At 41.3% G+C, this 20,645-nt stretch overlaps 1 protein-coding gene across 1 annotated transcript in view; it reads left to right on the top strand.

Moving 5' to 3' along the window:
* ATP6V1C1 (ATPase H+ transporting V1 subunit C1) overlaps nt 1–20,645 on the top strand; it is a 92,360-nt gene that overhangs the window by 48,360 nt on the left and 23,355 nt on the right. Inside the window, exons 6-10 of the mRNA XM_073632065.1 lie at nt 697–788; nt 5,864–5,962; nt 11,877–11,945; nt 16,968–17,060; nt 17,139–17,232. Coding sequence (XP_073488166.1) covers nt 697–788; nt 5,864–5,962; nt 11,877–11,945; nt 16,968–17,060; nt 17,139–17,232 — 447 coding nt within the window. The remainder of the gene's footprint in view (nt 1–696; nt 789–5,863; nt 5,963–11,876; nt 11,946–16,967; nt 17,061–17,138; nt 17,233–20,645) is intronic.

Raw genomic sequence — 20,645 nt, 5'->3', positions numbered from 1 at the left:
CTATTTTTAACGCTATAGCGCCTGCAAAACGCCCTCGGTGTGAAAGGGGTCTTAGTGCTCCAGTTTTACCCTTCCTTCTCTGTTATCAAACATACAAATGTGGAATGGTGCCATTGGGAAAGGGTAAGGGGAGTTTAGATGGAGAATTTTGTTCCAGTATGTGCTTCTGTTGCATTGAACCTTAAACATCGCAATCCCCTTTCTTGATGCCTTATTCTTTTATATCCTTGTCTTTTGTCCTCGAGTATCTACGAATCCTCGATATACACTGATGCTCTCTGTGAAAAAATAAAATTACATATATATATATATATATATATATATATATATATAGATATAGATATATATAGATATATATATCTATCTATATATATATATATATATATATATATATAGAGATATAGATAGATATATATAGATATAGTTAGATATATATAGATATAGATAGATATATATATATATCTATATAGATATATATATCCGAAGGGCTTTAATTAGGGCTTATTTGGGGGGTAGGGCTTATATTGCAGCCATCACCGACAATCACGCTAGGTCTTATTTTCGGGGAAACAGGATATATATATATATATATATATATATATATATATATATATATATATATTATAATATAATTTTATTTTTTTACAGAGAGCTATAGTTACAAAACATAATGTTTTTTTCTTTTCTTACACACAGGGTGTTACACAGATTGACAATGATCTGAAATCACGGGCTTCTGCTTATAACAATCTGAAAGGCAATCTCCAAAATCTGGAACGAAAAAACGCGTAAGACCTCTCCTTTCTTTTACCATCTGCTTTTGGGTGGTTGCTGTGGGTTACTGTTCATCTGCAAATGAATGGATATCAGTACTTTTGAAGTAGCTGCTTATAATTCGCAGACAAGGAATGTGTCTGACCAACAGCTAGCTCTGGAACAGGACAGTCCTAGGAAATGCCTACAGATGACTTGGTGAATGTGCGTGGAGCAATTTTGTGAGTGCAGTGTTCAGTCCAAAGGAATGTTCCCTGACTGTACAGAAAAGTGCAGTTTTACTCCAACTTTGTGACTGTTGCATGTGGAGTGTTGCATTCACTTATTCACCGTATTCATCGGGTGTGTCTTGAGATTGTCCCTGTACTGTACATCTGCCCTTGTAAAATGCAATGGACAACCCCAAGTAGATATCGGGTTTAAACAAAGCGATATGTGTGTTCTGTACAATGAGACCATCCATCATGACATGTAATTTTCCAGAAACTAGCACATCGGATCAGGTGAATCACCAAGACCCAAAGATCTTTTCTGATGTGACATCCTGACTTCCTCTATTCTATTTATATTGATGGTTTTCAGGATGTGTAAGGACTGCATTTATTCCAGTGGTGGACAATGTCCTATGCAGTTGAAGGTAAATGTTTTTTTTAAAGGTCACCTTCAACTGAAAATGATATTTCAGTATTGTGTGCATGCTGGCAAGCTGACTTGTATGCAGTCTTGCTATGTGTTTTGGGTAGGCCAGCTGTAAGATATCCCACCCCATTATTATCCAGCTGTTGCAGCCATTATAGAGCCAACTGTTGGGGTCTCATTCTTCCATGATGGATTCTCTACTGAAGAATAAACTTGGGGGTTCAGCTGTGTCAGAGTTACACCTAAAGATCTGTAGAATGGGCAGAGACTCAGACTACATTATCAAAGTCACATCCTTGAAGTGTCTCAGAGATCTAAGAAGCTGGCAGGTTATTGGTACCGCCAGTATCCAACCAATACAAATATCAGTTCTGCACCAATTTCATGCACATTTCTACTTACTGGGATTTGTCCAGGCTTGATATACAGTGGATATAAAAAGTCTACACACCCCTGTTAAAAATGTCAGGTTTCTGTGATGTAAAAAAATGAGACCAAGTTAAATCATTTCAGAACTTTTTCAACCTTTTAATGTGACCTGTAAACTGTACAACGCGGTTAAAAAACAAACTGAAACCTTTGTAGGGGAGGGGTGGTAAAATTAAAAAAAAATTAAAATAATGTGGTTGCATAAGTATACACACCCTCTTATAACTGGGGATGTAGCTGTGTTCAGAATGAATCACTTCAGCCCCAGAAGAATTGGCTGCTCAATGAACAGGCCATTTTTTGCGATTCCGCACTGCGTTGCTTTAACTGACAATTGCGCAGTCGTGCGATGCTGTACCCAAACAAAATTGATGTCCTTTTTTCCCTACAAATAGAGCTTTCTTTTGGTGGTATTTGATCATCTCTGCGGTTTTTATTTTTTGCGCTATAAACAAAAAAAAGCACCAATTTTGAAAAAAAACACTATTTTGCACTTTTTGCTGTAATAAATAGCCCCAATTTATTTTTTAAAAAAGCTATTTTTTTCCTCAATTTAGGCCAATATGTATTCTTCTACATATTTTTGGTAATAAAAATTGCAAAAAACATATATTGCTTGGTTTACACAAAAGTTATAGCGTCTACAAAATAGGTGATAGATTTATGGCATTTTTTTTTTTTCTTTACTAGCAATGGTGGCTATCTGCGATTTTTATCGAGACTGTGACATTATGGCGGGCACATCAGACACTTTTGACACATTTTTGGGTCAATTGACAATTATACAGCGATCAGTTCTATAAAAATGCACTGATTACTATATAAACTTCACTGGCAGGGAAGGGGTTAACACTAGGGGGCGATCAAGGGGTTAACTGTGTTTCCCTATGTGTGTGTTCTAACTGTGGGGGATGGAACTGACTATAGAAGATGACAGATCGTGGTTCCCAGCTCGTAGTAACTCACAATCTCTCTCTCCTCTCCTCACAGAACTGGGATGTGTGTGTGTTTACACACATGTCCCTGTTCTGCCTCTCGTGCCTGCGATCGCTCGTGGCCGGCGGTCATAGCAACCGCCGGTCACGAGCATCAGCACCCCCCCGCTGTGCAGCGGATGCGCGTACGCGCCTGCTATCCCGCTTAAAGGGACCGATGTATAGCTGCGACTGTTAGCGGGATCATACCGATCTGCCGCAGTATAATGACGGCGGCTGGTCGGCAAGTGGTTAAGCAATCACATTCAAACTCATGTTAAATAGGAGTCAGTACACACCTGCCATCATTTAAAGTGCCTCAGATTAACCCCAAATAAAGTTCAGCTGTTCTAGTAGGTCTTTCCTGACTTTTTTTCTTAGTCGCATCCTACAGCAAAAGCCATGGTCCGCAGAGAGCTTCAAAAACATCAGATGGGTTTCATTCTTAAGATATCAGTCAGGAGAAGGCTACAAAACATTTTTCCAAGGCATTAGATATACCATGGAAAACAGTGAAGACAGTCATCGTCAAGTGGAGAAAATATGGCACAACAGTGACATTACCAAGAATTGAACGTCCCTCCAAAATTGATGAAAACACATTAGAAGACAATCTAACCATTTTGGCTAGGCCAGGAGACAAGTAGTTATCTCACTAGTAGTGTGTGACAGCCCAAATTTTTGGAGAATGGAACAGTTGGGTAGATTACAAAACTTTGCCTGATCACTACTGTTGTTCCTGGTGCTGGGGCAGTCTAAGCACGGCTTCCCTTCCTCCTTCATCACCCTGTATTTTAACTCCAGTTGTTTTATTAGTGAGTTATTTCTTCAGACCCCCTTTTCCTTGCCTGTGTGGAGCAGTGACAGTCACTTTAAACGTTTGGCATCCACGAATATTTATTGTATGCAAAAGATTGAGGCATACAGTATGATGTGGTAGATGTTAGTATTTGAAGGACAAAAGGAATATTTCCTTCCTCACTTCAATGTGTCTGTTGCAAGAAGGAGGAACTTACTATGAGGAAGGTGGAAATTGCATCATATTAAAGGCACGATACACAAAAAATGATTTCAGGTTATTGAAGTGCCCACAGGGTGGCAGCACTACATAAATGTAATGAAAGTGCACATAAAGCTGGGCCAATCATAAGTGATTGAGGCATTCCCCGCCCAGGAGCTGCATGTATACACCCCCATAAGTGCACACATGCGGCTGCTGGGTGGGGTGGGGAATGCCCTGGCCACAGTTGATTGGCCCAGTACAGATGACAGCTTCCAGGTGGGGCACCCTCAGGGTTTTGTGCTAGTATCCGAACACGTCTGAACTTATCACTAGTAGTAGGCACATATATGATTTAACTAACTTGAACCTGCTGGAGGCAGCACACCCCTACAAAGGAGAACCTATGAGACATTTTTTTTTTTCTTATTCTTTATTTAGGAAAGGGTTGCATCACAAAAATCAATAGAAAAATATTTCATTAAAATGGTTGTAAAGGCAGAAGGTTTTTTATCTTAATGCATCCTATGTATTAAAGCGATTGTAAACCGCTGGCCGTTTTTTTTGTTTTTTTTTACCCAAGGTAATGTCCTGATGTGCTGGAATGCATCGCATACCAGCACATTACTTTAAACTTACCTTAAAACGAAGCCCTTCCAGCGCCAAAATGTCAGAGCTGCAGGGGTTCACATATTCACTAGTCTTGCTTCCTTGTTCGTGAACTCCGGCTCTGTGACTGGCCGGAGCCGCGATGACGTCACTCCTGTGCATGCCCCTATGGGAGCCACCGTTTAAGGCACAGGGCTCTTAAGGAACAGCCCGGGTGGGCGTTCCTTCAGAGTGCATGAGCCAGTGGTGTCACTGGCTGCATGTACAGTAAATATCTACACTACCTATAGGTAAGATAGATATATATATATATATATATATATATATATATATATATCTATATAGATATAGATATAGATATATATATATATATCTATAGATAAAGATATATATATATATATATCTATAGATCTATAGATCTATAGATATATATATATATTATTATTATTATTATTATTATTATTATTATTATTATTATTATTATTATTAATAATATTATTTTTTTTTTTTTCAATCTGGAAACAGGAAAAAAGAGATCTGGGGAAAATTTGGGGGGTGGAGGTGTAAAGGGAAATAGGGTCTCCATGGGGAAGAACAGTCTGCAGCTTGGGGGGGCTTAGCTCGCCAACTGGGTAATGGAAAAGAGTAATTTTTTTTTTAATAGTAGCCCATTGATATTAGATTATGGTTTATTTTCTGCAGGACTAGGTGGAAAGCCAGCAGCTCCTATGTGGAACATTGGTCCCTCAGCTTAGAAAACCTTTTGTGACCTCCATTGTTTTTCCCTGACATAAGTAGCACTGGTAGTATCTGAAATTCAAGGTTCAGATTTAGGAAATGCTTGGCAGTGTTCAAAAGACTTAATCAGTCACATCCTGATTCCTTCCCCAACCACTTTCTAAAGTCTGATGGCAGCCTGAAACCTTTACATACAGTATTTCGGGCAATGATTTATAACTAAAAAGACGCCAAAAAAGATTCTTTATTTTATTTATAAAAGGAAGTTTGTGATTCCATTTTATTAGTAAACTTGGCAGATATTAAGCGTAAGTCAACCCAAAAAAATATATATATCTAGCTGCCACCTTAATTGTGACATTTTGGGAAAGGACTGAGCCGCAATCTACAGACTGCAAGTCTCAAAATATGCTAATCCTCATAACTGAATATCCAAACTGGTGTCCACACAAAACCAAAGCATTAGTTTTGTGTAAAGTTGACCTTTGCAATGAAACTATCTTGGTTTCTTTCTCAGGCAGAATGCATTTTACCCAAATTTTTTTATATCCGACAAATGGTCTGAAGCATTCTGGTGTTGTCCTTATATTTATGCACATGCACATGTGCCTGAGCCAAAATTGGTACATCTATGAAAAGGTCATATTGGCGATTACAGTCCCAATAAAATATTTTCTGTACTTAATTTTTCCTCATTTAGTGGAAGTTTAATCACCAGAAGCCTGGCAGAGATTGTGAAGAAAGATGACTTTGTGCTGGATTCCGAATACCTGATCACACTTCTGGTGGTCGTCCCAAAGTGAGTGCAAGAGATTTTCTAGCTGACATGTAGGTGGAGGGCCAGGGTGGGCACATTTATTTCCATAGGGAGGTAGAAGGGCTGAAAGGGAAGAAATTATCCTTAGGTTGCTCGTATGTTGACACACCAGAGTCTGGATGGAGAAGATCAGAGGACCTAGTTTGGCAATATTGGTATCTTTTTATACATAAGGGAATGATTTGCATGCCTTTCACACCATCCCAAAACGAGGAGAAAACCCTTTATACGTGGAGGATTTTTTGGATCATTAACTTGCTGATTATATATATATATATATATACTGTGTGTGTATGTATGTATGTGTACATCTCAAAAAAAAAATAATAAATAAATAAATTTATTTCTGTAATTCAATTAAAAAAAAGTAAACTCGTATATTATATATAGTCCATGATGATTTGGGGAGCCATGTCATCTGCTGGTGTTGGTCTACTGTGTTTTATCAAGTCAAAAGTCAGCGCAGCCCTCTAGCAGGAAATTCTAAATTCTAGAGCACTTCATGCTTCCTTCTGCTGACCAGCTTTATGGAGATGCTGATTTCATTTTCCAGCAGCACTTGGCACCTGCCCACACTGCCTAAAAGTACCAATACCTGGTTTAATGATCATGGTATCACTGTGCTTGATTGGCCAGCAAACTCACCTGAACTAAACCACACAGAGAATCTCTGGGGTATTGTCAAAAGGAAGGTGAGAGACACCAGACCCAACAATGCAGATGAGCTGAAGGCCGCTATCAAAGCATCCTGGGCTTCCATAACACCTCAGCAGTGCCACAGGCTGATCGCCTCCATACCACGCCGCATTGATGCATTAATTCATGCAAAAGGAGCCCCGACCAAGTATGGAGTGCATATTATACTGTACATGGACATACTTTTCAGTAAGCCAACTTTTCTGTATTAAAAATCCTTTTCTTTTTTTTTTTTTTATTAAAACTAAAATAAATGCTTGAAATATATCTCTGTGTGTAATGCATCTATATAAAATGAGTTTAACTTTTTGAATTGAATTACTGAAATATATTTTTTGATATTTTAATTGTTTGAGATGCACCTGTATATACAGTTGTGCTAATAAGTTTACATACCCTGGCAGAATTTATGATTTCTTGACCATTTTTCAGAGAATATGAATGATAACACAAAAACATTTATTTCACTTCTGGTTAGTGTTTGGCTGAAGCCATTTATTATCAATCAACTGTGTTTACTTTTTTTAAAAGCACAAGGACAACAGAAGCTACCCAAATGACCCTGATCAAAAGTTTACATACCCTGGTGATTTTGGCCTGATAACATGCACACAAGTTGACACAAAGGGGTTTGAATGGCTATTAAAGGTAACCACCCTCACCTGTGATCTGTTTGCTTGTAATTAGTGTGTGTGTATAAAAGGTCAATGAGTTTCTGGACTCCTGACAGACCCTTCCATCTTTCATCCAGTGCTGCACTTACGTTTCTGGATTCTGAGTCATGGGGAAAGCAAAAGAATTGTCAAAGGATCTGCGGGAAAAGGTAGTTGAATTGTATAAAACAGGAAAGGGGTATAAAAAGATATCCAAGGAATTGAGAATGCCAATCAGCAGTGTTCAAACTCTAATCAAGAAGTGGAAAATGAGGGGTTCTGTTGAAACCAAACCACTGTCAGGTAGACCAACTACTATTTTAATCACAACTGCCAGGAAAATTGTTCGGGATGCAAAGAAAAACCCACAAATAACTTCAGGTGAAATACAAGACTTTGAAAACATGTGGTGTGGCTGTTTCAAGATGCACAATAAGGAGGCACTTGAAGAAAGATGGGCTGCATGGTCGAGTCGCCAGAAAAAAGCCATTACTACGCAAATGCCACAAAGTATCCCGCTTACAATACGCCAAACAGCACAGAGACAAGCCTCAAACCTTCTGGCCCAGTCATTTGGAGTGCTGAGACCAAAATTGAGCTTTTTGGCCACAACCATAAACACTACATTTGGAGAGGAGTCAGCAAGGCCTATGATGACAGGTACACCATTCCTACTGTGAAACACAGAGGTGGATCGCTGATGTTTTGGGGATGTGTGGGCTACAAAGGCACATGAAATTTGGTCAAAATTGATGGCAAGATGAATGAAGTATGTTATCAAAAAATACTGGAGGAACATTTGCATTCATCAGCCAGGAAGCTGCACATGGGATGTACTTGAACATTCCAACATGACAATGATCCAAAACAAAAGGCCAAGACAACCTGTCATTGGCTACAGCAGAATAAAGTGAAGGTTCTGGAGTGGCCATTTCAGTCTATCGACCTCAATATCATTGCGTCACTCTGGGGAGATCTCAAACGTGCAGGTCATGCAAGACAGCCCAAGAATTTGCAGGTACTGGAGGCTTTTTGTCAAGAGGAATGGGCAGCTTTACCATCTGAGAAGATAAAGAGCCTCATCCACAAATACCACTAAAGACTTCAAGCTGTCAATGATATTAAAGGTGGCAATACACGGTATTAAGAACTGGGGTATGTAAACTTTCAATCAGGGTAATTTCGGTAGTTTCTGTTATTATGATCTAAAAAGAGTAAACACAGTTGATTGATAATAAATGGCTTCAGCCAAACACTAACCATGAGTGAATGAAATGTTTTTGTGTTACCATTCATATTCTCTGAAAAATGGCCAAGAAATCATAACTTCTGCCAGGGTATGTAAACTTATGAGCACAACTGTATTTCTAGGCAGTATCTGTACCACACACCAGCAGTTCTAAATGTACAGTGGGCACAAAAGAATGATTTGCGTATCTCAACCCTCTGTCCTTTATAAAACTTCAATGTTCAAATTTTTTTTCTTTTTCTTTTGCGAACAGCTTTAGCCACATAACTTACCTGTAATGAAGTGTGTCCTGCAAACTGCTCCTTGCTACAGAAATGTTCCCTCCCGGTCCTCTTCACAGCGCTGAACTTCTAGTGCTGATGGGTTAACTGCCTCGGGTCCAACATTGAAGGAGTCCCAACAGCTGTCCTCTCCTTCATTCACAACATTCCTTGTGGTGTTTTCACAGAATCCAATTCCATCTTTGAATGGGGGAGAGGATCCTGTCATTCATCTGCCTCTCCTCCAATCAGAGAATAATTTTCTTTATTTGGAAACCGGTCAAGAGTGTTGCGAATAGAAGAGAGAACAGGAAGAGCTGTTGGGACTCTTTCAGAATTAGACCCGAGGCAGGTAACCCATGCAGCATCAGAAGTTGAGCACTTTGAAGAGGACCTGGTATCATTTAGTAAACAGCGTTTTGGGTCTTTTTAGCCCACCTCACCATAACATGTCTGGTTATATAATTACATAATACTTTTTAAATAAAGTCCACCAGTCTAACAAAAGAAATACTAATGTTACTATCCGGCAGAGGGACCGCACTGCTGGACTGTCATAGTTCAGTGAGTTCCTCTGAGGCAGATTTCTCTGCTTCTTTAACGTGAACCTTTCAATCCCCTGAGTATAAAAACCATAGTGGTATTCTCTTATTCCTTTCTGTCAGCTTTTTTTTTTTTTTTTTTTTTAAAGTACACCTCCTTTTCTCAAAAGGTTCAGCCTAAGCACACTGAACATTAATATGCAAGAGTCAACTACTGTGCCCTTATCTCCATTTCTAAACACTTCCCCAGGCACTGATGTATGCCGACAGCAGTGGCACATAGTGCTGAGATGTCTGGTATGTGGGTAACGATTGACAGCCTGACTTCACCTTCTATACTCTGTACAAGAGGCAGGATGGCCGTGCCTAATGCAGAATTACTGAGTCTTGGTGACAGGGTTTATGCTCACTGTTTTTGCACCAATTGGTTTATTAGCTGAATAGTTTATATTTAGCAGCCTCTGTCAACACTGATAAAGGAAAGGTTTGCTTTAACTGTGGGCTGCATACTCCACTGTTTGGCTCCAAGTTCCCCCTTTGAAAACAAATCACTATGCAGTCCAGAGTACCCAGTACATCACAAAATACTGTTCACCTTCTAAAACTGTAGCTTTGTTTTGAATGTAGGTAGTGGTGCACTGAAATGAAAATTCTGGACCGAAATCGAAAATTCAAGATGCACTTAGCCAAAAACAGAAACCAACATGGAGTTTTGTTTTATTTTTAATGTTTTTTAATGTGGCTGGCATTTTTTGCATTGCAGTCAATGGGACGCAATTTTGCTTTGAAGTCAATGGATGTGAGTTTGCATTGAAATCAATGGATTGCGATTTTGCATTGACGTCAGTGGGGGGGGTATTTTTGCATTGAGGTTAGTAGGGGGCGTTTTTGCTTTAAGGTCACTAAGGATTTGTTTTTGCTTTGAGGTCAGTAGGGGACATATTTGCATTGAGGTCAACAGGACGCAGCATGCCATTATCAGCACCTTTTTGCCACCGGTGACCCTAATTTTGCCCGATAATTTTCAGAGGCCGATATATTGGTGCAACCCTACTTGTAGGTCTTTTGCAGCATTTCACAGCATATCAGAAAAATTCCCATTTCCTGCGATTCTGTGTCTTGCCAGCAAGGGTATAATACATTCTAGTGGTTGTAAAGGCTCAAGGCTTTTTACCTTCATGCATTCTATGCATGAAGGTAAAAAACCTTCTGTGTGCAGCAGCAGCCCCCCAATACCTACCTGAGCTCCATCTCGAATCAGCGATGTATAAGAGAGCCCAGCTATCCCAGTTATCTCCCTCCTCATTTGCTGAAACAGCAGTGGGCGCCATCGGCTCCCGCTACTGTCAATCACAGCCAGTGAGGAGAGAGACGGGGCCGAGCTGCAGGTGTGTGAATGGACACACAGCAGTGGCTCAGGAGCGAGCCTGCTTGGGTGCCCCCATAGCAAACTGCTTGCTGTGGGGGCACTTGACAGGAGGGAGGGGACAGGGCCTCTGGTGAGGGACCCGAGAAGAGGAAGATCTGGGCTGCTCTGTGCAAAACCATTACACAGAGCAGGTAAGTATAACATGTTTGTTATTTAAAAAGAAATATATATCACTTTACAATCACTTTAAGCCAATCCTTGGCTCCATATCATACACTGGGCCAGCACACCTGGGAACGAGTGTTCATCCTTATTGGAAATAAGTGCATGCACAGTGTGTGCTCTCACTGCAGCAGCATACCCAATATTAGGCAGTGCACAGGATCACTGGCAATAGGCGTTTTTTAGACAGATTGTGGGATGGCATTAAAACAAAGCTACAATTTTAGAAGCTAAACCGTGTTTTGTATCCTTAGGTTGCACAATGATGATTTTTTTTTTCAACGGGTGAACCTAGCTTTTAACCTAGCTTTTAACTCCCACTCTTCTCTCCTTGGCTAGTTTTCTCTTAATCTCTTGCCACCCACTCTCCACTCACAACGCATATGTGTGGCGGAAAAAAGATGATGAGCTTTAATGCTCACATGCCGCACATATGTCCATGTGCTGAGAGTGCGCTCCCAGCAAAGTGACTGACCTGTCAAAGATAGCTCTTGGCCTGGATTAATGATCAGGAGCTGGCCAGACAGGCTCCCTATAATTTGACTATGGCAACAGCCAATCACAGCGGTCATGTGGCCAGGCTTCCTGATCCTTCCTGCTCCCCGTGTGTACCAACCATGATAAAGGGATGCCAGGGAGGGATTAATGTACACACTAATATATTTATCACTTTGCTCTTATGTCAGGTAATATCAGCTTTCACTGAATCAATAGGCTCATAGCAAAAAGGTAAACATTGCTCCATTGTGGTTCATTAGGGGTATACAGGTGCCAGAGCTTAACTGATTATCATGATCAAAGGGCAGCTGTAAATTGATCAGAACCTGGCTCACATCACTACCCCTATACAGGCCGAAGATGTGTTGTGTGATGGCCCTGTAATGTGTATGAATTATGTTTTCCAGACTTAGTTACACTGACTGGGTTAAGCAGTATGAAACTTTAGCTGAGATGGTCGTCCCTCGTTCCAGCAGGTGAGTGAAATATATATTCATTAATAAAGCCCCTTTACTCTAATGTACAGTGGGGAAAATAATTATTTGATCCCCTGCAGATTTTGTAAGTTTGCCCGCTTGCAAATAAATCAAGGGTCTAGAATTTTTATCATAGGTGTATTTTAAATGATAGAGACAGAATATCAACCAAAAATCCAGAAAAAATACACAATACAAATGTTAAAAATTGAGTTGCAGTTCAGTGACAAAAATAAGCATTTGATCCCCAAGAAAAACATGACTTAGTACTTGGTGGAGAAGCCCGTGTTGGCAAGCACAGGTAAGACATTTCTTGTAGTTGGTTACCAGGTTTTCACACATCTCAGGAAGGATTTTGGTCCACTCTTCTTTACAGATCTTCTCTAATTCCTTAATGTTTCTTGGCTGTCACTTGGCAACTTGAAGTTTCAGCTACCTACCAGGTCTAGAGACGGACTAGGCCACTTCATGACCTTAATGTGCTTCTTTTTGAGCCACTCCTTTGTTACCTTGGTGGTATGCTTTTGGATCATTGTCATGCTGAAAGACCCATCCATGACCCATCTTCAGTGTTCTGGCTGAGGGAAGAAGGTTCTCAAGATTTTACAATTCATGGCCCGTCCATTGGACCCTCAATGCGGCAAAATCGGCCTGTACCTTTTAGCAGAGAAACAGCCCCAAAAGCATCATGTTTCCACCTCTGTGCTTGACTGTAGGGATGGTGTTCTTAGGGTCAAAGTCAGCATTTTACTTCCTCCAAACACGGCGAGTCGAGTTAATGCCAAAGAGCTCCATTTTTTGGTCTCATCTGATCACAGCACTTTCTCGAATACCTTCTCTGAATCATTTAGATGTTCATTGGCATGATTGTACATGTGCCTTCTTGAGGAGGGGAACTTGCTGTGTTTGGAGGAAGAAAAATTCTCACTGACCCTAACAACATCATCCCTACAGTAAAGCACGGAAGTGGAAACCTTATGCTTTGGGGCTGTTTCTCTGCTAAAGGTACAGACTGACTTTGCCGCATTGAGGGGCCAATGAATGGGGCTATGTATTGTAAAATCTGGGAGAACCTTCTTCTTTCAGCCAGAACACTGAAGATGGGTCTTTCAGCATGACAATGACCCAAAACATACCGCCAAGGCAACAAAGGAGTGGCTCAAGAAAAAGCACAATAAGGTCATGGAGTGGCCTAGCCAGTCTGCAGACCGTAATCCTATAGAAAATTTATGGACGGAGCTGAAACTTCGAGTTGCCAAGCGACAGCCAAGAAACTTTAAGGATTTAGAGAAGATCTGTAAAAAAGAGTGGACCAAAATCCCTCCTGAGTAGTGTGCAAACCTGATCACTAACTACAAGAAACATCTTTCCTCTGTGCTTGCCAACAAAGGTTTCTCCACCAAGTACTAAGTCATGTTTTGCTTGGAGATCAAATACTTATTTTACTCACTGAACTTCAACTCAATTCTTAACATTTGTATCATGTGTTATTTTTGGGTGATATTCTGTCTGTCTCATTTAAAATACACCTATGATAAAAATTATAGACCCTTAATTTCTTTGTAAGTGAGCAAATTTACAGAATCTGCAGGGGATCAAATAATTTTCCCCACTGTAGTTTGGTTTGGCTTAATGCGGGTTAGCTTCTCTTTCCCATTGAGTTCTATTATGTCCCGCTGAATGTGCACCAAAAGTCCTTAATTCAGGAATGCGCAGCTAACCCACACCAGACCCGCAGGTACATAAAAAAAATGGAAATCAAATTTCTTCTTAACTTTAGGCCAATTTGTATTCTGTTACATGTTTTGTTTTAAAAAAAAAAATCCCAATAAGTGTATATTGATTGGTTTGCGCAAAAGTTATAGCGTCTACAAACTATGGGATATATATATAATAATATAATATAATTATTTTTTTATTTTTTTTTTTTTTAATAGTAATGGCGGCGGGACACCTAACTGACACTTTTTGGGGACCAGTGACCTTAATACACTGATCAGTGCTAAAAAATATGCACTATCGCTGTACTAATGACACTGGCAGGGAAGGGATTAACAGGGCCGATCAAAGGGTTAAATGTGTGCCTAGGTTGTGCTTACTCACTGTGGGGTAGGTGCTTTGACTAGGGGAAGGCAAAGATCTGTGTTACTGCTTGGCATAAACACCATCAGTGCCTTCCCTTTTGACAGAACGACAATCTGCCTTGTTTATGTAGCCATGGTGTTAGCACTACTGACAAACAATCCACCAAATCACCCCACTGCCAGACTTCATGCATCTTTTGCTAGAGACAATGAACAGTCTTTTGCAAGCTTTATTTTTGTTGTTTTATTGGGGGGTACAACTTGGATAGGGATATGGGATTCCCATATAATTAATCATTGCCATCATATTTACATGTTTCAGTACACTTTGCACAAAGTTAGAGCCTGAAGATTGAATGTGCATATTTGACTAAGTAGAAATCTTCTCCTGCAGCTCCCTGCAGACTGTTGCTCCCTCTGCATCTCCATGCAGACTACTGTCTCTAAGAATTCCCCATCCGACACCATGTGAGGGATAGAAACATCACTTTTGACCGTGTAAAAGTAATGGTCTTAGATCTCTTCACCTCCTGCCCAAAATTTGTTTCCTCCTGCACAACTTGTAATTACATTTAAGGTATTACACATCCTCCTCTAATGGGTTTGAAGAACTCACTCTGAATAAGCCCCTCTACTGGCTCTGGTGACTCGCTGCTACTAGGCCTGAGGCCTGCAGAACCTCTCCCCGGAGGCCTAGTAGGTTAAAGTCTATGTTCTAGGAAATGGACTACTGCTCCCAGCCAGTCCAACTTGCAAACCATGTGTCAGCCGGCCACACTGATTTTACACAACTCCCCACAGTCTCTTCTCTGATCCAGGACTCTTCACCATCCACCGTGTGTATTATAAAGACTCTGCTAGTGACCGTGTAGAAGCAGAGTTCCCTTCCAGAATCCCTGGCACCTCCAGCCATCCACTGTGGTAACACTCACCGACCTTCCAGCCCTTGGTCCTTGATGAGGAACTTGTCCGGACCATGCGTTCCGACAGATTCTCCTGCCCCTCTGCTCCAGGAGTTCCCTGCCACTAACTGTCTGGTGACAGAGACATTGCCAATCACCGTGTAGAGGCAATGTTCCCTCACAGTTCTCCCCAGGCCTACTCCTGCAATTGCTGAACCCCCCCCCCCAGATGGGGGTGTACTCCTGGGGCTGTCTAGCACTCCATTCCTCAAGTCACCCAATCGACTACTCCTCCTCAGCAGCATGTGACCTCAGCCTATATAGGAGGCCCGCCCCCCGCCAACGCCAGTTAGGGATTGGTCAGGGTTCCCACATGTGCTGCCTGCCACTCCAGCTCTAGGCCCAGCCTCCTCTTCCAGAACATTCTCCCTGGAAGCAGGGGAGGCGCCTCAGAACTGGAGCACAGGTGGTCATACCCACTGTTATTCTGACCACTCCCAGCAGTAAATGTACAGTGGACGGTCCGCAACTGGTTAAGGCTCCATGCACACTACTGCACACTACTGTTTTTATAAGCGCAAAGAAATGCTGGCAAAAAAAACACTGGATGAAAAATGCTCATAATACCTTTTTTGTGCAGACTTGTAGTAGCTTTTAAGGGGCATTAGCATTTTATTAGCATTTTTACAGTACATTAAAAAAAAAAAAAAAAGCTTAGCATTTAGGAGCAGTCATGCAGTCAGCGTTTTTTTTTTTTCGGCTAAAAAAAACTCTCAGAAAAACTCTCCAAAAAACTCTGCAAAAACTATTTTTTTGCTGCTCCTAGACGCTGAAGCTCAAAAAACTCTTAATGGCCTAAAGTAGTGTACATGGACACATAGCTTCTGGGAGAAGAATAAGATGCTAATAGCTTCTAGGAGCTTTAAAAAAAAAAAAAAAAAACGCTAGTATGCATGGAGCTTAAAGCGCAACTTCAGGCAGATACAGAAAACATTAATGCTCATATTCTTTAAAATATACATTATTTTTTTTAAACATTTAGAAGTGTAACTGAATCTTTCATTATATTGGCCTCATGTAATCCTTTGCACAACACCACCTACACTGGTAAAGAGAGAGATGGTAGTCTGAGCCTTTCAGTTTTGCACGCTGCACCTTTAATTATAATATATATATAAAAGTGAGTACACCCCTCACATTTTTTGTAAATATTTTATTATATCTTTTCATCTGATAGCACTGAAGAAATGACACTTTGCTACAATGTAAAGTAGTGAGTGTATATCTTGTATAACAGTGTAAATTTGCTGTCCCCTCAAAATAACTCAACACACAGCCATTAATGTCTAACCCGCTGGCAATAAAAGTGAGTACACCCCTAAGTGAAAATGTCCAAATTGGGCCCAAAGTGTCAATATCTTGTTTGGCCACCATTATTTTCCAGCACTGCCTCAACCCTCTTGGGCATGGAGTTCACCAGAGATTCACAGGTTGCCGCTGGAGTCCTCTTCCACTAGGGTTTAGGTCTGGAGACATGCTTGGCCAGTCCATCACCTTTACCCTCAGCTTCTTTAGCAAGGCAGTGGTCGTCTTGGAGGCATGTTTGGGGTCATTATGTTGGAATACTGCCCTGCGGCCCAGTCTATGAAAGGGAGGGGATCATGCTCTGCTTCAATATGTCACAGTACATGTTGGCATTCATGGTTTCCTCAATGAACTGTAGCTCCCCAGTGCCGGCAGCACTCATGCAGCCCCAGATCATGACACTCCCACCACCATGCTTGACTGTAGGTACTTGTACTGCTTGCATTTAACAAATATATGTTTAATGATGTATTATTACTGAGCTGCAATCATTTGTGCCCTTTATATCTGCTTGGAGTTCAGCTTTATGGCAAATAGAAGTTTCTGATTTTAGCGCAGTTACAACGTTTTCTGGATAAGTATTACCAGTTTATTTGTTACCATATCTCTGATCTGTAAGTAATTCTCCTCTGTAAACCTTGTTCTCAGTACCTGTACCTTTATTGTCACAGCGTGTTATCAGAAGACCAGGACAGCTACCTGTGTAATGTCACTCTGTTCAGGAAAGCAGTAGACGACTTTCGACACAAAGCCAGGGAGAATAAGTAAGATCCTTCGGAGTGATTATAGCCAAGGGAGTCCAGTTTTAAATGGCTAGAATCTAACATTTCTTTTTGTCTCAGGTTTGTTGTCCGTGATTTCCAGTACAATGAAGAGGAGATGAAGGCTGATAAGGAGGAAATGAATAGACTATCCACTGATAAGAAGAAGCAGTTTGTAAGAATATTATGTTCTGTATTTTAGGGATGAGGGGTTATATTGGGCGCAAAACATGTAAAGGGTCCAGTATAGTCAAAAATACTGTATTCTGGTAACTGTATGGGAATACCACCTGATGGGCATGTTGTTGAAATTGAATTTATGTTTAATCTTTGTTTATTGATTTTTGTTTGCGCACAAATACATATGAAAAAACAGAAGGGTCAAGAGGTTCAAGATAGGATCCGTATTCACTATTCAGTACAGTATATATAACAGTAAGTTATGTATACTAGTACATAAGGCAAATAAGAGTACAATTTGGTGATTTCCTGATAGGTAGAAAACTAGGGAGCATATCCACCCTAATAAGGGGGACATAAGTGATCATCCAACAATTGTATGGAGTGAAGTTTTAGCAGAATGCTTATATCGGCAACATAGAAGACCTTGGAGGATATTCAGCGGGTGAGGGTTATCAGCGTCAAGGACAACAGTGAATCCTTCACAAGGGTATTTACACAATAACTATTTGGTTATAACTAGACAAGCGTATAGAAGACCAGGTAACATGATAAAAACACAATAACCGTGGGTAGACAAGCACAAAAGAGGGCAAAAAGAGAAGGGGAAGGGAAAAAAAAGGGAGGAAGAAAGGGAAGGAACCCAAGCACTATGAAGGGAAACAACCAGGCATCTAAGAAGGATAACAAATATTGTGCCAGGGAGATCACAGATAGGAGGCAAATTAAGAGGAATGTCAAAAATGATTCCAGACCGACCAGGTCAAGGTGTACTCAAAAGTTTTTTTTTTTTTGTTTTTTTTTTACTTTAAAATGTTTTTATTGGTTTTATATGAGAAACCATGTATAAGAAATTATACAAGAAAATTGAACGTACATATACCAAAACAATATCATTATGTGTACAGGAATATGAGTAGTTAGGCAAAAAACATGCTAAGGGTACACTCTATAGGAGTGAAGATGAACCGTTTGCAGTGTAATCTTGTTTCCTAGACAGGACTGCCAGGGGGACCAACAGTCAGGAAATAACAAAAAAAAAAAAGGGGGAAACATATAACTTTATCTCCGGGATAGGGGCTCCAGATGGACCGGGAGGTCCCATACACACCTCCCCATTGGGATCTTCCTGTAGGTGTGTACAGTGTCCCCCCAGAATCCGTCTCCACTCCCTTAGGAGAGGTCGCCGTGGATGAAATGGAATGCTATAAAAGTGGAGCCCTCCATTTTAGATTACATCCAAGAAGGCAGGGAATTACTTGAGGTTAAGAGGAGCAAGGTCCCTCCGACAGTCCTGAAATCAAACTCCAAAGCTTTCCCAGCGGGGGAAACTACAGGTCATTACGTACTGCATGGATGGAAGGAACTAGGTAGTCCCAGAAGAGAGAGAGAGAAAACGTGGAAAATGAAGAGGGGGAAAGAAGAGAAGGACCGAGTTGGGTCAAGGAGAGGTGGGGGCAAAAGTTCCTGATGCCATTCCTGGAAGGAGTGTTATGTTACAGAATGTTGCCCACGGTTCCCAGGTGGTCTTGAACCTCCCCACTTTATCATTGAGTTTCGCTACTATTTGCTCCTGAGACATAATCTACTAAATTTTCCTTATACAACTCTGGAAGGACACAGTGGGCCTCTTCCAACATTTAGCTATGGTAATCTTAGCTCCTAACAAAATGAAGAAGGATAGAGCTTGTGAGTGTTTAGGTAAATTAGAGATATTGTGATTAAGAAGAGCTATGTGGGGGTTGGGGGCTACTGATACTTTAGTTACAGTGCTGTTAATTCAGAAGATTTTCTGCCAAAATGCTCTAATACGGGGGCAGGTCTACCAGATGTGAATCATTGTGCCCTCAAGCAAACAGCCTCTAAAGCATAGAGGAGATGTCCCAGGGAAAATCAATGCCAATCTGGAGGGCACATAATAACACCTTGACATAACCTTTAGACTAGCTTCTATAAGAGAGATGTTGCAAATACCTTTGTAGGAGCGGGTCCAGGATCGGGACCATTCCGTTGGTGTCCATGTTCTGCCAGTGTCCTTCTCCCAGGTCCTAGCGTATATTGGTTTGTCTGGTTTTGTCAGGAGCACAACATATATCAAGGATATGCCTCCTTTCTGATCTGGGGCATTGGAGCACCAATGTTCATAAGGGGTTATTGACGGAGGTTCCGGTTTGTTAGTCCAAATAGAGTGTAGGAAATGTGAGATTTGAGTGAATCTGAACCTTTCCGAGTCAGGCGTGTCCAGTTTACGTTTACAGTAGGATAGGGTAAGAGGGCCCGCTGGTGTAAGGAAGTGACCTATCCGGTAGAGACCTTTGTCTGTCCACCATCTAAATCCCTGTATGTTTACTCCCTGGGGGAAATTGGCATCATGGAAAATGTGCGATAGAGGTTTTAGAGGGGAGGTCAGGGCAGTTTGTCTAAATAGTTTGGTGCTTAATGAGATGGAGTGTGACAGGGTGGGAGCCATTATGGCTAGCCTAATCTTTGGATCACACCACAGGAGGAAATCAATGGTGTTGAGGGGGGTTGCCCTCCTTTCTATGGATAGCCAGTCAGGCTTTGGACCCTTGGAGAAGATCTTTGAATTTTTTGCCGTTTGAGCAGCTTGGACTGACGGGTTAGAGTACAATGAGTGAATTAGGTTTAGGAAGAACGGGCCAAATCCCCATCTTCGCAGGATGTCAGACAGGTATGCCCAATCTATGGAATCGAAAGCCTTGTGTAGGTCAGTCGATAAAAGAAAGCCCTTTTGAGGGGGGCTTCCATCCCATCGGGATTGTAGAAGGGAAATGATATCTATGGTCCGTCTAATCTGGTCTGGACCTTGCCGTTCGGGGATAAAACCCACCTGATCTCTATGGATATATGAGGGGATAAAGCTTGCCACCCTATTTGCCAGAATCTTGGTCAAAATCTTAATATTGTTATTGATTAATGATATTGGGCGGTAATTTCCTACTCAAAAGTTTTATTCGTCTCTCAAGAGATCATCCTTTCTACATGGTCCACAAAGGACGGAGGTGAGGGGCATGGCTTGCGGCTGATGGAGTTAGGCAGCGTGGTGAGTTAGTTCTGCTGAGAATCCGAGCTTTTCTCCTGATACAGCTATCCTGATACACCCGATTTTACTCCTACCCTGCTCTGGAGGGATCCTTTCATCACCCCCGATCCAGCGGTGCTGTATTATCTACAATCCAGCGGTGGACATGTCCTGCAAATGAAGCAAGGACTCTGTTTGCAGCAGAGCATGGTGGGCTAAATGGTGCCCTTTCCCAGCGCTCAGCTAAGGAGGCGGGCATGAGGATGTTCGGCGGCTCTCTAGGAGAGGGTAACCTGCCCAAAACGTTTTCCCTTCTCCTGGAACTCGCTGACCAGGAACCCCTTCCATAAGATACGAAGCCTGCA

The sequence above is a fragment of the Aquarana catesbeiana genome, linkage group LG05, assembly GCF_042186555.1.
Source record: "Aquarana catesbeiana isolate 2022-GZ linkage group LG05, ASM4218655v1, whole genome shotgun sequence".
NCBI lineage: Eukaryota > Metazoa > Chordata > Amphibia > Anura > Ranidae > Aquarana > Aquarana catesbeiana.
The sequence above is the reverse complement of the archived record's forward strand: the minus strand, read 5'-3'. Positions and strand labels throughout refer to the sequence as shown.